A 16,834-nucleotide genomic window follows, 5' to 3' on the forward strand; every position below is an offset into this window, starting at 1 on the left:
CTGAAGTCTGTTCTGGCAAATGTTGATAATGATAAAAACGGACACAAGTTCTCTAAGAGATGATTACAATGACATGGCCATCTTGCCATTTTGTCAAGTCTAAGAGGAAAGGAAAACATGGGCAATGGTACTGAAAGAAAAAATAATCTGAATCTTTAGTGATTTGTGAGTCACTGATTAAGTAGTGCTAAAATGTCCCTTTAAAGGGCCCTCTATGAGGAAGAACATAATTTCTTAAGATGAAAGTAATTTCTGGTTGTTCCATGCTGTGTATAATAAGAAAACACATATTCAGTGAGCAATAAATCCTAAATACCCACTCTGAAAAAGCCCACTAACTTCTATTAATGAGCATCTCTCAACTATGGGAACTGAACACCATTTTATTACAGAAACAGAGAAATGGCTTATTCTATGGTTAAAACAACATCCTTGAAAAAGAACATTTGGGCTGGGCATTATGGACTATACATTTAATCCTAGCACTCAGAAGGCAGAAAGAGAAGGAGGTACATCTCTGAGTTCAAGGCGGGCACCCGGCGGCGGAGTCTACATGGATTTCAAAGACAGCCAAGGTTACACAGTAACAAATAAAAACCAAACCAAACCAAAACAAAAAAACAACCAATCAATCAACAAACAAAAAACCCCACCCATTTTCAACAGTGCAAACCACTTACAAGTGTTACCCAAACAATTATTTTATAAAAAACATTTAAAGCTTTAAAAAAATGTTATTTTAGATTTATAATATATATATACATATATGTGTGTGTGTGTGTGTATATATATATATATATATATATGTCATTTGCCTATATGATTGAATGTATACCAACGTGGTTATCTGTTGTTTATTAAATATTCTATGAAAATATGATCATTTACTAAATATTCTATGAAAATATGATTTTATATTATAGTAGATAGTAAAATACATATATATATGCATGCTAACTAAGTCTGTACTTAGAAATCATAAAATACTTTATAACATTAAAAAAAAAATCACAATTGGGGGCTGGAGAGATGGCTCAGAGATTAAGAGCACTGACTGCTCTTCCAAAGGTCCTGAGTTCAATTCCCAGCAACCACATGGTAGCTCACAACCATCTATAATAAGATCTGCTTTCCTATTCTGTCGTGCAGGTGTACATGCAGGCAGAACTCTGTATACATAATGAATAAATAAATCTTAAAAAAAAATCATAATTAGTTAGCCAAAAGCTATTTCATTTTAAAGTAAGAAATAAGGTTTTTGTTTTGTTTAAATGAGACTGGTTATCAGTATCAATTATTTAATAAATTAGACAGCGGCATTACATACTGATACTTACAAAATTCGTTCCTTTTTCAGTTTTGTTACTTTTATCTGTAAACCTGCAAAGGAAGAAAAAAAAAAAAAAGAACAGTATTTTGTTAGCCACTGTAAGCAATTTCAATGCAGTTATTTAAGTTCCTTTAGGAGGCAAACACTACACTAGTAAGCCAATTTAGACTGGCTTCTGAATAATGAACCCGGTCTCATTTGATGCACAGTGCATTCCCCTTACTTGTACCCTCAGGCTACAAAAACAAATCTGCAACATTATTGCTTTTAGTCTATTATATGACAGCCAAGTAGATTAAAAATGAGTTATTTCCTTTCTAATAGTGAGAGCAAACATATAATTAGCAGTTCACTATAAATGCAGGTCTGTATTCTGACACAGCCTATTTATTTGCTAATAGAAATAGTGCTTATGTGAGCTCAAGAATCTAGGAATTAAGCTAGACTGTGGCAGGAAGTCCTCGATTAGAAACAAAATTGCTTATAGAAAGTACTTAACAAAGGGTACTAGGAGTTTTAACTCTCGACATATGTACTTTTCAATTTTAATTGAGTTTAATACAAAAGAAAATGGCAAGGAAAATATGGATAAAGTAATATGGTATTTCTAATTCTCATAGCAGTAACTAATAGAAAAATAACCACTGAACAAGCATGAAACATCCTACAACACCAGTAGCAACTACAGGTAAATGCAAACCAAAAGAATTAATTATTAATTATAAAAATGATAGTGCTGGGCATTGGTAAAGGGTTGTAAAACTATACAACCATACTTTTTGAAGATACTAGAAACCAGTATAGTCTCTGGAAAATAACTCAGCAATATATCAAAAGTTGTTATCATTAGTATCTGAATTCTTGTGTTCTAATCTATGTAGAAACTCATAATAGCAAAAGTACTCAATGTTGAGCAATATAAAAATATTTAAGGTAGAGATGTCTACATAAAATATATATAAAGGACTATTTGATGAATAGCAGCCTGTTTAACAAACCACACAGTATAATACACATTTTTACAATCCTCAGAACTCTCTTAAGGCATACACTGAACTGGGTCCTGTGGTGCACACTTGTAATATCAGTACTTAGAAGGCTGCAGCAAGAGGCTCACAAATTTGGGACCACCTTGGGCTGCATAGTTGAGTCTACCTCACCCCCAAAATAGTCAAATTAGTTGAATTTTTCTAATTGAATATGGCTTTTTCTTCATCCTCTACAAATCTGATTAAAATAAAAAAGTAAAAAGACTATTTACTTTGATTCCTAATTAAGTTCATGCTATTCAGTAATTTCTTCAACTACAAACATTATAAATACTTAAAGATAAGTGCCTAGAAATTGTTAATGTCTCTAAAAGTTTCACTTCCTTTCTTTTTTAAAGTTGGGTCTCCCAGACTGCAGAAATGGTTCAAGCAGTTAATACTGGCTGTTCTTCAAAGGACCTGAGTTTGATTCCCAGCATCCACATGCTAGCTCACAGGCACTTCAACTCCAGTTGCAGAGAATCTGATGCCCTCTTCTGGCCTCCATGGACACCAGGCATTCACATGACACATATGCACACATGCAGGCAAAACACCAATACAGATAAAATAAATCTTCAAAAAATAATTGGAGGTTAGAGAGATGGCTCAGTATTTAAGAGCACTGGCTACTCTTCCAGAGAACCCAGGTTCAATTCCTATCTCCCACATGACTGCTTATAACTGCAGTCTTAGGTGATCTGATGAGCTCTTCTGGTTTCTATGAGCACCACGTTCAGACACATTAAGGCAAAACACTCACATACATAAAATATACTTAAAAAATTTTAAAACAAAGCACTGTGTCCCTATGTTGCTCAGGCTGGCCTCAAACTCACTAGGTACGTAGCCTAGGCTGGTCTCAGACTCACAATCATCCTGCTAAACACTGAGAATCCAAGTGTGTGCCACCATGTCCAGCTAAGATTATCTTGCACTGGACAGAATTTGTCCTGAAGAAAGTTATTAACTGAATGATTTCTGAATAATTAAAGGTTATTTACGATCTGCCTTTGGTAGTTCACAGATACTAGCGAGTTACTTACTTATGCCAATATGGTATGTCTAGAAACACTAACATACTTGTTTTCGTAGCATCTGTAACTCACTACAATCTGTAATTCACTACAACATAATCTAAATAAAGAATTTTTAAAATCTCTCATAATTCCTAATCACTTTCAAGTCTGTCTACTCTCCTTACTGCTCCCAAACATGCCAAGAAATCTAAAATGAAGGCTCCGATGCATTTGGGGGTGGATGAAGGCTCCAATGCATTTGGAGTGGTGGTGTTATGGTTTTGTTCTCTCTTGAATTTGCCTCTAGGAATGTTTAACTAATATTTTACCTTTGGCTCTACAACCTATTACTTAATTAAACAAGATATATTAATAAGGAAATACAAAAAGACATAGACATTACAGTATCTTTCGTGTAGCTGCTACACATCAGAAACAACCAAATGTTCTCTGACTTAGGCAACATCTAACAACAATAAAAATCTAGAAGCAACTAAAGAAGTGAGGAAGGCCAGGTGTCGGGGTGCAGTGGCTGCCTCAGGGGCAGAGACAGAGCACGCCCACTTTGTGGCTTCCTTGTGCTGCACAGCAAGTCCCTCTTGAGCAATTAACTATTGACACATGCACAATTTGGACAGATCTTTAAAAGAACTGTGTTGAGTAAAAGCTGTCAATGTCAAAAGGTTATTTTTTATGGCTTATAACATTCTTAAAAAGATTCCAGATTATTAATGGCAAGAGACTGGAGGGGACGGTGGGATGAAGTAGGCTAAGGATTTAAATAGGTGGCATAGAACCTTTAGTGGGAGACACAATGTATAGATTACTAAATTGTACAGAACCAAGCACACATCTAGATTTCACACATACACAAGTGTGCATACAGAATTTATGTATGATAAAGCTAGTAAATAACAGCAATAAAATTTTCTCATTTGTGATAACGTATAATACGTGTAAAATAAAATAAAGCGTTGTGACTACAGGGTTGTCTGTTGGCTCACACTCGTAGTCCCAGCATTAGGAGGTTGAGGTGAGAGGACTGCCATGAGCATAAGGCCACCCTGAGATACAGAGTGAGTTCCTAGCTCAAAAACAAGCAAACGAAAATAAACAACATGCTACCAATGGGAAAACCTACATGAGGGTACATGAGATCTCTTTGCACACTTCCCTACAATTCCACGTAACTCTACGATTAGCTTAAGATAAAAAGCAGTAACAACAGAAAAGCAATTCACTTTTAAAATAGTTGCAAAATAGTAACAGAAAAGCTTGTAGTATAACTAGTAAAAGTAAACAGTGTTCTTTTGGTTAAAAAAATTTTAATAACCCTTCACCACTGCCAAATTCCTAAGCCAAGTGGTTTCTTTCTCTTTGGGTAATGACAAACACAGAGACCTTGGAAGTACTCAGCAGAGCATCATTCTTGAAGAATTAAGAACTTATGATCCCACTAGAATAAAGACTAGAGTCAGCAGTTTTAGTCTCTTCTCAAAACGTGGGGAATTTTACTTGCTGACAGACTTTCTTGTTTTTAATTTTGGCTGACTTTTAAAACTCAGGTCTGCTTCTGCATGTGAAAAGCAGCCAAAGGTGAAATGGATTCTTGCCATGAAATAAAGATTCTTAATTTTTTAGAAAAGAAACAATGAAGTGGAAAATCCACATAAACTTCAAAAGAAAATTCTTGGGAAATACGGAAAGACTACTCTTATATAAGCATTCAACACCTGTGAGGCATCCGTTCTGTCACGTACAGCAGCCCTGAAACAAGTCTGTCTGTGCATATGTGTTTTTAAATTTTAGCATTTGCTATTCAGCGAGTCAATTAGGTATCTACAATTAGAACCCCTATAAAGTGTGCTGTAATCCTGCTCCACACCCATCGGAAGGAATGCGGCTGTGCGACAGTGCAGCTCCTGTGTGAACAGGTAGTCTGCTCAATAGAGTACTTGGGACTGTAACGCTGGCAACCTGAGAACCCATTGAGGAAACAGTGCTCAAAAGACTAAGCACCACAGGACATCAATTCATCACACACCTATTTACTCTGTGAATTCTGGAGGAAATCAAGGGCAAGTATACACTGCTATATTACACTAAACAAGTTTAAACGTTCATAAATGAGACAAGAGTTCACGCAGGCTGTATCAACAATTACCAATGGTATTAATTCATGTTTCTTTATTCAGATAAAAACCATATAAAATGACCACTGTCACTTTAGCTACTTATGTTTATGAACTAGAAATGATTAAACAAGTATCACTTTTCTTGACAAGTAGAGCTTTATCTATGGAGCAAGTAATTTGACTTTACAAAAAGCAATCCTATTTCTCTATACAATAAATTCTTTCTATTCTAAACTAAAAACAGAATTTATAAAAATCAGTTATACTTAATGTATATGTACTTTGTTTAATATTTAATTATTTCAAAATAGGTAAACTACTTGTGAATTTCACTGAATTTATAGTGTTACGAGTGCAAATAATGAAGACGTATGTGATAGCTGCTTACAGAGCTCTTAATGAATAGGCACTGGTACTGTGAACCAAAACTGTTGATTTCGTAGTCTCAACATGAATACTTCTTTATATGCTGATGAAACATGAGAAGTAGAACTATCAACTGTACAATTAAAAAAATGAACTCAAGGTGTAGCGGGCCTGTCATGCTAGAGTTTCTACACGGTTCCATTTCTTTAAAGCAGATGCAATTATGCCCCCAAACTGCCTGGTTTTCTATGAAAATGGTTCAGATTTATGAAACAGAAATTTTATTAGCTGAGATGTGATAACAGAACCTAGTGTGGACAGTGAACACTATAAAATGGTAGGAAAGACAAATATCCTAAATTCTACTTTATTACATGTGCTTTTATGAGTAAACATGATACTGAGATTTAAAAAAATAAAAATCCTACCCAAATGTACTCCTAGGACTTTTGAAATTTAAAGAATTTTGAAATTTCTATTAAAATTCTGAAAATTCTATTAAAACCTGTTATTCTGAATTCAAAGTACCAAAGCTGTCCATGAAAGGATACAATTATGCTAAGATTAAAAACTTATTGACAAACATCTCCACAGTTGTCCCCTGTAGTAATGCAGCTTGCAAACTGCTGATTTTCAACATAAGATGGAGACCATTCATTCTTCCGTAGAAATGCATGTAGTTTATTCTATATGATCAGTGCCAACACTGTTTCGTGTATGGCATATCATTGCTATTGTTTTAATACGTTTTGGTCAAATGAAGCAAACAAGAAACTCCAAATGCTATTATACAGTAGGGTATATACATGCATATAATTTCTTATGGTTGTCTATATAAAAATTATGCATCTCAAGTACTGCTTACTCTTCCTAGCATTTCTCTTTTGTCTTTTACTGACATGAAGCTTTAAAAAGTATGAGTCAATTTTGATTCCTACATATACTTCAAAACCTACACCGTCCAGACAAGTCTGGATCTGATGTCTTGCAAACAGCCTTTTGTATTGGTTTTTCTAAGTAGATCCCCTATTGTCTTTCTAAAAAGTACCCGCCAGGCAGGTCTTTGATGTTACTACATAGTCAGAGGATCTAGTTTTATATGGAACTGTGTAAAACACATGGAAGAAGGACAAATAATACAAAAGCTCCCTTTTGCTTGGGAATTATTCAATAACCCAAACTAATTTTTAAATAACAACAATTTTCTACAAATAGTGGTATATGCCTGCAATCCCAAGACTAGCCTGAGGCAGGAAAATCCTGAGTCTGAGGCTGGCCTGGATTACATAGCAATTTCTTGACCAGCCTGAGCTACACACGTAATAAAAGGATATAACTACCGTAAGATTAAAAACTCAGTGACAAATATCTCAGTTACCCCTGCAAACAATGCAGCTTGTACACTTTAAAACTGTCTCAAACAAACAAACCAAACCACAATTATTTAAGATCTTCAAAAATCCACTGCAGGAAACAAGTCTGCTTTTATGCCAGTTGCCCAGCCCTCTTAACTATTTCCTATATCACACGAACATTCCTGAGACCATGAAGCCTCTTACAGAACAGCAACAAGGACTGACTGCACAGTACAAAACAATTATCCACTCTGCAACAAGGGTGAGCCACCTACTAGGTAGATTTGTCTGATTTAATAATGAATATATAGTTTTGCTCTCAAGAAATATATTGCTTATTTTTAATGGTATTTCATAATAAAATAAAGGTCTCCTGAAGATCCTGTTTACAGAACATTGAAAAGAAACTTGTCAAAATATATTTCCCTGTTAAATTAAGAAAAAAATAAAACTTAAACTTTGTGTAAGTCAACTTTCTAGCGTTAATAATGAAACACTTGCAATTATAAAGAGCAAGGATTAGACTGGCAAGACCGGTTAATAAGTACAGGTGCATGCTGTCAAGACCAATGACCAGAGCTCAATCCCTTGGAGTCACACGGGGGAGAGAGAACCATCGCCCAGAGCTGTCCTCTGTGTGCTTTCTATGTAAGCCTCTCCCAGACGGAGTGGCTAACAACTGCAGGGCATGGCTGTGTACCAGTAATACCAGCGCTGAAGGAGGCGGAGGCAGGAGGAGCAGGAGTTCAAGTTTACCCTCAGCTGCACAGCAAGGTCAAGATCAACTTGAGGCTAAGTGACACCTGCTTTAACTGCCCGGCCTCCTCCATAAAAACCAATAACCTCAGAAAATCATTAACAGGGTACACAGGTAAATTATCAACAAAGAAATACAAATTGACCTTAGACAGCCCTTGGGAAATAGAGGCATGAGGATCAGGTCAAGCTGAGGATACATCATCATACATGATCTCAAAATTTTTATAAAGAAATAATTTTATTTGATATAACATGGAAATAAAATGCTTAGGAGGCAAAGGACTCATACACTGAAAATTATAAAATCTTCCTGAAAAAAATTACAGAAACCCCCAAATATTTCATGTTCATGGTCAGCCTGGGTTACATAGAGAATTTCGACCAGGCCTAGAACATGATTTTAAGAAAAGAATAGGAGCCTGGTGGTGTGGTGCTCCCAACACTCGGGAGGCAGAGGCAGGTGGATCTCTGAGTTAGGGGCCATCCTGGTCTACAGAGCTAGTGTCAAGACAGCCAAGGCTACACAGAAATCCTGTCTTGAAAAACAAAAAACAAAAAAATAAAAAAAAGAAAGGAAGGAGGGAAGAAAAGGAGGAAGGAAAATAATGAAAGAATAGGGGCCATCTACATCATTCAGCCTACAGCTAAGTCTGACAAACTATTTGAGTTTAACCCCTGGACCAACATGGTGAAGAGGAGAGCTCACTCTGAAAGCTGTCTTCTACCTCCACAAGAGCACCACGGCACACATCCCAAATAAACAAACAAACAAACAAACAAATACATGGATGGGTGAATGATAAAGGTATGCGACTTTATTTTTATTTATTAATTAGGTATGCGACTTTTGATAAAAGTTTTTTTCCAGTATCCCACTGTCAGGTGTCTGCAGCAGACATTTACAAATATGGCTCTGCTTCAGAGTGATAGTGCTACCTAACATACATTGCATTCTGTGTGCCAGACACTCTTCCGAACACTCCATCACATTCAGTTATGAAATACAATCAAAGGTAGGTATCTTCATCTTGTACACACATGTGGCATCTGAAGTAGTATGTTAAATTACTGTATAGTTACTGTAGGAAGAATTCTGGATTTTTGGTTTCTTTAAAAACACAGAAATATTACAAGAATGTTTTTGTTTTAATCCAGATGTGGAATATGGACTGCCCATAGCAGCTATGATTTGCCTCGTGCTCTAGAAGAAGTATGGTTTTTCCATCTAGTGATAGTTTCTGTGATTGTGTGACTTTTGGAATTCTGGGAACTTTTCAGAGGGATATAAATATTATAGCCCCGAAAGGTGGGGTGGGTGGCTGTGGTTCATTCAGGGGATGTTGGTTGCGGTTTGTTAGCAATTGTGCTCAAAGAAGAAACAAGAAAAATTAGATTCAAGAATCTCCCTCTTGTCCCTCTATCCTTCTTTCTCTTCTATCTAGTGATGGGGGATAAAACTAGAGTGAAGGGGAGGGGATGGAGGAGAAGCCACAAAGTAGCAAAGATCAGCTACTGTTACCATCTCTGCTCAAATCAGAGAAAGCAGATAGCTCTTGGACACTTGTAGTTAAATCTGTAACTTACAGACTTCATCACGGTATCTCATGCCTCTTTCTCAATGTGGCACTATTTGAACAATCCACTCACAATCAATGAATTGGCATTCAAGAGCTAATCCAAATTGGACATGTTGGTCCATGCCTTTACCCACCACTTGGGAGGTAGAGGCTCATCTGGTCTACAGAGTGAGTTTCAAGACAGTCAGGGCTATACAGAGAAAGCCTGTCTTGAATGCCCCCACCACCAAAAAAACAAAAACAAAACAAAAAAACAACAAAACCCTAATCCTAAAGATAAAAGCTTGTGGGAATCTCCTCAGAATGTACACACTGCTAATCTGAACCTATCTGCTTTTCTAGCACTATATCTTACCCAACAGACTCCCATCACATTTCTACTTAGAAATCTATCCAACTGTTTATAATTTTGGGGGAAAATCTTTCTCATCCTTCTACCTGTACTGCCTAGATGTACCCACCTCTAATACCTGGTCTGAGAGAAAATCACAAACACACACTGGTTCTTTCTTTATCTTCCCAAACATAATGCACTGCATTAAAATTCTGTCATACAGCAAAACACATTTTGTGATTAACTATCTCTACGTACACTGGAACTTGCAAGGTTACTTTGAAGTTCATAGTTCAGACTCTACTGGGGATATTATCATAACATTTTACAAGAAACTAAATTTCCCATGGGAAGAGTCGATACACCCCACAGTTAACGTGAGATCTGATTCAGGTAGATCATATTTTAACGCACTGCAGTGTGTCAAAACCGTGGCGCACTGTAATATGAACACATGGTTGTGGTAGGCAATCAGGAGATATCCGTAGGGCTGGAGAGATGGCTCAGTGGTTAAGAGCACTGTCTGCTCTTCCAGGGAAGTCTGGAGTTCAGTTCCCAGCAACCACTTTCACAACCATGTATACCGGAATGTGATGCCCTCTTCTGGCAGGCAGATGTACATGCAGATAGAGCACTCATATCTATGTATCTATATCTATATATATAAATATACTAAAAAATAAGATAAAAAATTAAAAAGGAGATAAAAATAAAGACTTCTGTCTAGAAAGAGACCCACAGGCTGGGAGTGTGACTCACTAGGAGGACACTCACTCAACATATGGGGGGCCTTCCTTCCTCAGCATCACTGCAAAGATCAAGTTTGCAAGAGAAAAGATTTCTCACTTTTGAGGAAAATCTATATCGCATGTTAAAGATCTGAGAAAAATCCATAAACTTCTGATCCTCCTGCCTCCCCTTCCCAGGAGCTGGAACTCCAGGAAGTGCCACATGTTTTATGTGGGGCTTAAACTCAAGGCTCTCAAGCCGGGAAAGCATTCCATCAACAGAGCGACATTCCCAGTCCCTAAGGTATGTATTCATTCTAAATACAATTACTTAATCTTCTGTACATTCACTGCCCTTCATATACATCTTTTTAGCTCTTATTTCACAGCCTGTACACAACTGTGTACATGACTATCTCTGACAGCCTACAGGAACTTTGAAGTAAATTGCTATTCACTTCTGTATGAGTTTTCAGTAGCAAAAAGCTCCTGAAATGTTTGTCAGATTACTGAAACAGTACTTGTGTATCTCTAGGTAATCCTGCAAATAGCAGTCGGAATATAAAAAAAAAGATAAAAGAGAACAGCTAAGATCACAAAGCCAGAAGGAAGAGGAAATTATAACTCAATTCTAAGTCTTCAGTCAATAAATTCTACTGTTTTTTTTTTGTTTGTTTGTTTTTTGTTTTTACCGTCTCAAAAGTATATTCCACAAATGACTAAGGACAAGTTGTATAAGAACTATGTTCTAGAGTCTGGAGAGATGACTCGGCAGTGAAGAGCATTTATTGTTCTTACAGAGGACCAAGGTTCAGTTCCTAGCACACACATGGTGGTTCACTGCCTACAACTCTTAGTTCTGTGGGATCTGATATCCTCTTTGGCCTCTGAACACATATTGTACATATATATTCATGCAGGCTCACACACACAAATTTAAAAATAAAAATAATAACCTATATTCTGTTGTAGTTGCAGATACAAGGTAACAATTCATCAATAAAAGAAATCATAAAGCATTACAAGAGCGAATGCGCTTTATAAAGGTGGGACATTTGCCCCTAAATAATGTTATTTCTAACTAAAAATACATAAAATAATTAAAGCTAGTTTCTACTATTATAGTCTCAAGCACTTCAGCAAATTCTGTACCTTGTACTTCCTTATCATGATACTCTTTTAGCTTTGTCCAGAGTTCCTTGAAGTCATTGGATACATCTGTAGAATTAGGGCTTCCACAACTGCTTCCCGAAATGCTCATCTTGCTTTCCAGGCTTCACACTTCTATTTGCTGATTGATATTTCCCGACCCTTGTTTCCTTACATAGGTGTGAAGTTGTCTTTGGGTTGTTGAAATACCTGAAATGACAGATTGTGATGTAAGTCTTTTTTTTTTTTTTTCATTCACCTTTATATAATCAATCTGAAATCAGAATGAAAGCAGAAGTCCAGCTATGTTCAAGGTTTCCATGTCTATTTATAAGCAATCATCCAGAGAATTTGACAGAAGCTGGGAAAAAGTGTGGAAAGAAGATAATGGTGACAGCAGGGCATAGTGCTACACTCCTTTTGACTCAGTACTTGGGAGGTGGAGAGAGGCAGATTTTTGAGTTCAAAACCAGCCTGGTCTACGTAGTGAGTTCCAGGAAGAGGCAGAGCCACATAGTGAGATCCTGTGTCAAAACAAAAAAACAAGAGCTGGAGAGATGGCTCAGAAGTTAAGAACACCCACTGTTCAATCCCCAGCAACCACATGGTGGCTCATAACCATCTATAGTAAGATCTGCTGTGCAGGCAGAATGGTGTATGAATAATAAATAAATCTTCAAAAAAGAAAAACAACCATAAACAAACAAAATCCAGGTGGTAGTGCTGCCCACCTTTAATCCCAGCACTAGGAAGGAAAAACAGGTGGTGCTCTGAGTTCGAGGCCAGCCTGGTCTACAGAGTGAGTTCTAGAACAGCCAAAGGTATACACAGAGAAATCCTGTCTCAAAAGCCAACAACAAACAAAACCAACAAAACAAAACATTGAAAAAACTATTATTTCAGTTATTTGGCCTTCATATGGGATAAATTTCCAGTCCTTCTACCAAAGGAGTAATTACCTAAATTATGTTAAACTTAAAAAAACTCTAATAATATTGAAAGGTTTATAATCACCCACAGTCAATATTCATCTACTCTTGTAAAATTTACTGGCCAGCTGTGCTGGCACATGCTTATATTTCCAGCACTCCAGAGGTAGAGGTAGGAGGATCCCAAGTTCAAGGTTAGCCTGAGCTATATAACAAGACCCTTTCTTAAGAAAAGAAGGAAGGGAGGGAGGGAGGAAAGAAGGGGCTGCAAGATGTGAAAGCACCACTAGGCCTGACAACTTGAGCTCGATCCCTGGAAAGGGAAGGAGGGGAAGAACTGGCTTCCACATATGTACTGTGGTATTGGCTACACACAACTGCATGTGTACTGCACATATGTTCACCCACATGGTACATAAATAAACGTAGTAATGGTAAGTATGCAAGGAATGAAAATGTAGCTTAGAAAAGGAGCGCTTGCTGAGGAACTACAAGGTCTTGGGTTCAATCCCTAGCACTGAAAAAACTTTTATTGCTTTAACTTCTGGAGTGATGTGAAACACAACACTGTACTGAACCAGACACTAGAAAATGTTCTGAAACCTTCCTGATTTCACAACCTTTCACATAGATACATGTAAAACCAGGCGGGTGGCTGACGTTAACCATGGGAGGGCCATGGATATTTCTAAGAACAAGTCAGTAAGATACACACAGCAAAGCTCTAAGAACACACTTTCTATTCAGAGACATAAAGCTATTAGGGTAAAGGTACTGTGACTCTCTCATAGTAACAATTAATCATTAACTTTAAAACTTATGTAGCCCCTAAAAAGAAGTAACAGTCTATTAAGAATCTCAAGTGGTTTAATAAATATTTTAAATGTGTTCTGAACTGAAACCATTAACTGCCTCCCATTACAAGAGTAACAGGTTGGGCACGGTGACTCATACCTCAGCAACTGCTCCAAGCTCCAGGTCAAGCTAGGCTACACAAAAATGACGGGAGGAGGCAAAGAGAAGGGAGGGACAGAGAAGCAGGACACATAGTGCCGATGTGGCTCAGTTGGTAAAGCACAAGGTGCTGGGTTCCATCCCCAGAACCCATACCCTGAGCACAGCAGTGAAAGCCTATTATCCTAGCACTTAGGCAGAGGCAGGAGGACCAGGAGTTCAAGACCACCTTCTAGCTACAGAGAGAGTTGGAGACCAGCCTAGGATGCATAACCTCTGAAACAACTTCCAGAGAACTAGAGAAATGACTCAGTGTTTAAGAGCACTGGCTGCTTTTTCAGAGGACCAATGTCAAGCTCTCACACCCACATAGATGCTCACAGCCTTCTGCAACTCCAGTTCTAGGGACTCTGACACCCTCTTCTAACACTACAGAAATCACACACACACACTTATGAAGTATTAAAAAAAATTACAGTTAGGCTTTCCAAGAAGAATCAGTAAAAATTGAACATAATTTTATTCATTTTCTTGGTTACACTAGGTTATTGTTAATTCTTAGATGCAATAGTGATGTGACCACTTAACTTTTCTAAAATCTTGACTTCTTATGGTACTGGGAAAAGGATCCAGGGCTTCAGGCATGCTGGGTGAGAACCAATGGGGTACGTCTCTAGCCCCATTTTTCTTTTGCCACTGAAATGCTTTGTTACGGGAATATATGATGAACTAACGTTCTCTGGAACTGCCTTGAACATGGGTGTGGGTGGAGATGAAATAACAGCTTACTTTGACAATTACTAAGTTGAATGATGAATGTGTATATGAGGAAATTAAAAATGTTCATCTTTCCCTCATGAACATTCATTTTATATAATTTCTTGAAAGTGAGATGAGAAGCTTTAATACTGTTTTGATTCACAAGCCTGTGTGTAACTACTGAGACATAAAAGAAACTGCACTTAATTATGTATAACAGCAAATGGATTATTCAGCATATGGATTAGTCATTTTTAGTGAATTGTCAGAATCCTAGAGATACAATTATTATCTTCAGTTTAGAGTGGGGTTATAACAAATTAAGTGACCTGCCCAAGGTAATACAGCTAGGACACAGTTGTTTCGGGGCTAGTTGAGCCCCAAACTCTACTTCTCTGTAGCAAGAAAAAAAAAAAAAAGAAAGTATGTGGTGGTAGAACATTCAGGAGGCAGAGGCAGATCAGTCTCTTAGTTTGGACCCAGCCTGGTTACCCAGAGAAAGTTCTGGGACAGCTGGTGCCACACTGAGAAACCTTGTCTTGAAAAACAAAACAAACAAACAAACAAACAAAAAATCACCCGAGCCCCCCCGCCCCCCCAAGAAAAGAACCAGGCAGTAATGGCGCACGCCTTGAATCCAGCGCTCAGGGAAGCAGAGGCAGAGGCAGGTGGAGCTCCTGAGTTTGAGGCCAGCCTGGTCTACAGAGTAAGTTCCAGGACAGCCAGGGCTACACAGAGAAACCCTCGAAAAAGGACAAAGAGAGAGAGAAAAAAAAGAGAGAGGGAGAGAGAGATTAAAGTTAAAACTAGTAGTGTGAACAAAGTATCCTTTAGGAAATGCTTCAATGGCGAAGTAGTTAAAAATAATCCAATGCTTTTGCTGTTTTGAAACAGGGTCTTATTTAACCCTGGCTGACCCTGAGCTCACTACGTGGACCAGGCTGGCCTCGAACTCAAGAGATCCTGCGTGCACCACCACGGCTGCTCAAGCGCTTAAAAAAAAAAAAAAAAACTACATTAAAAACACCATCAATACCAAGTTCGCACGTTTCGGTTCCTTTCCGTGCACTGTGCACGGCCAGCGCGTTGCAGCCGATCTTTTTGCTCTGAACCGTTATTCGCTACGCCCTGAGCCCTTCCCTCTCACAGCACTCATCTCGTCCCCGGGTGTCTGTGGACACAGAGGCTGGTGACGATCTCTTTCCGCGTATCCTCGGCATCGCTAACCTCCCCGCTGAAGATGCTCGGGAAGGCCGGGCTGTCACCGCCCACAAGGGACAGCACCGGACACCCAGCGTCCCTCTCACACGCCAAAGGCAGACTCGCCGCGGCCCTCATCCACGCCTGTCTCCGTCTCCACCAGCCTCTTCCGAGAGGCTCTCAGCGTCCCAGCGCCCCCCGGGTCACACGGAAGACGCTCCAAAGGGCGACGCGAAAAGCGCGCGCTGCGCGCTCGGCGCATGCGCGGGGCGGGCTCGGCGCCGTCCGGCGCGCGATCCGAGCGCCGAAGCCCGTGGAGCGCTGGAAGCACAAGCGCGGCCCGCGTCCTCCGAAGCGGCCGGGGCCCAGCCTACCTCGGCGGGCGCCTCCCGCGTCTCCGTCCCCAGAACCTCCGCGGAAGCGCGGCTCCCGGCCGGAAGTGGTCGCTCCGACCCCGCGGGCCGGGCAGGAGGAAGCGGCGTCCTTTTCCCTCACAGCTCCCGAGCCTCTCCGGAGAGCCCTCGGGACCCCAGAGGAGAGAGAGCGATGTCCGCCGGGTCCGGACGACCCCGCCGCTCGCTCCGACCCTCCTTTCGCTCTCCGGGCGGCCGAGCCCACGGCGGGGACGGCCGGAGCCTCCCGGAGGAAGGCCGGAGGGCAGGCGGCCCCGCCCGGCCCGGGAGGCCTGCGGCGTCACGTGACGTCACGCGGGAGTTCCCAGGACCACGCCCCCTTCCCCCGGCAGCCTGGGCGGCGGCGGGACGCGCTGGTCGGGGGGAGCGTGCGTCAGAAACTGGCTTCCCGAGGGGTCCGCAGAGCCCGGCGCACCCCGGCCGCGTTCCTGGGGTTCCCTGGAAAATAGTCCGCCTGCCGGGAACTTGACCCGGAGCCCTCGGGTTGGGCGAAAGTCAGCCTCGACTGTTCTCTGACGCGAGCACTTTTCCTGGCAAGCCTGAGCTGTGCCTCACGGAGAGTGAGGATGGAAGGATGTGGGAATGGACGGGCTCTTGGTTTTCAGCCTGCTGTTGCCTCCAGTTTAGAGATGGGACCTGAGAGGACTGGGTGGCATCGCCGCCTTTCAAAACGGTTCTGCTGAAGTTAAGTGCGGAGTAAGAGATTAGAAGGGTCTAGAATAATTATTGGTTAGCAGGTCATTGAGTACCCGGGGCGGGCTTCAAGCTCACTCTGCAGGATCTTGGACTTGTGATTCTC

At 40.0% G+C, this 16,834-nt stretch overlaps 1 protein-coding gene across 2 annotated transcripts in view; it reads right to left on the reverse strand.

Moving 5' to 3' along the window:
* Rbbp8 (RB binding protein 8, endonuclease) overlaps positions 1-16,311 on the reverse strand; it is a 64,067-nt gene extending 47,756 nt beyond the window's left edge. Inside the window, exons 1-3 of one of the 2 annotated variants that reach the window (XM_055625751.1) lie at positions 15,997-16,311; positions 11,784-11,990; positions 1,338-1,380 (exon numbers count right to left, since the gene is read on the reverse strand). In XM_055625751.1, the coding sequence (XP_055481726.1) occupies positions 1,338-1,380; positions 11,784-11,892 (152 nt within the window). In that variant the 5' untranslated portion in view covers positions 11,893-11,990; positions 15,997-16,311. Of the gene's footprint in view, positions 1-1,337; positions 1,381-11,783; positions 11,991-15,458; positions 15,760-15,996 lie in introns of those variants that run through there. The other variant, XM_055625752.1, reaches the window with a different exon arrangement.
* Between the last annotated feature and the right edge of the window lie 523 nt (positions 16,312-16,834).

Source organism: Psammomys obesus, unplaced genomic scaffold (assembly GCF_907164565.1).
Source record: "Psammomys obesus unplaced genomic scaffold, mPsaObe1.curated_primary_1811, whole genome shotgun sequence".
Lineage (NCBI taxonomy): Eukaryota > Metazoa > Chordata > Mammalia > Rodentia > Muridae > Psammomys > Psammomys obesus.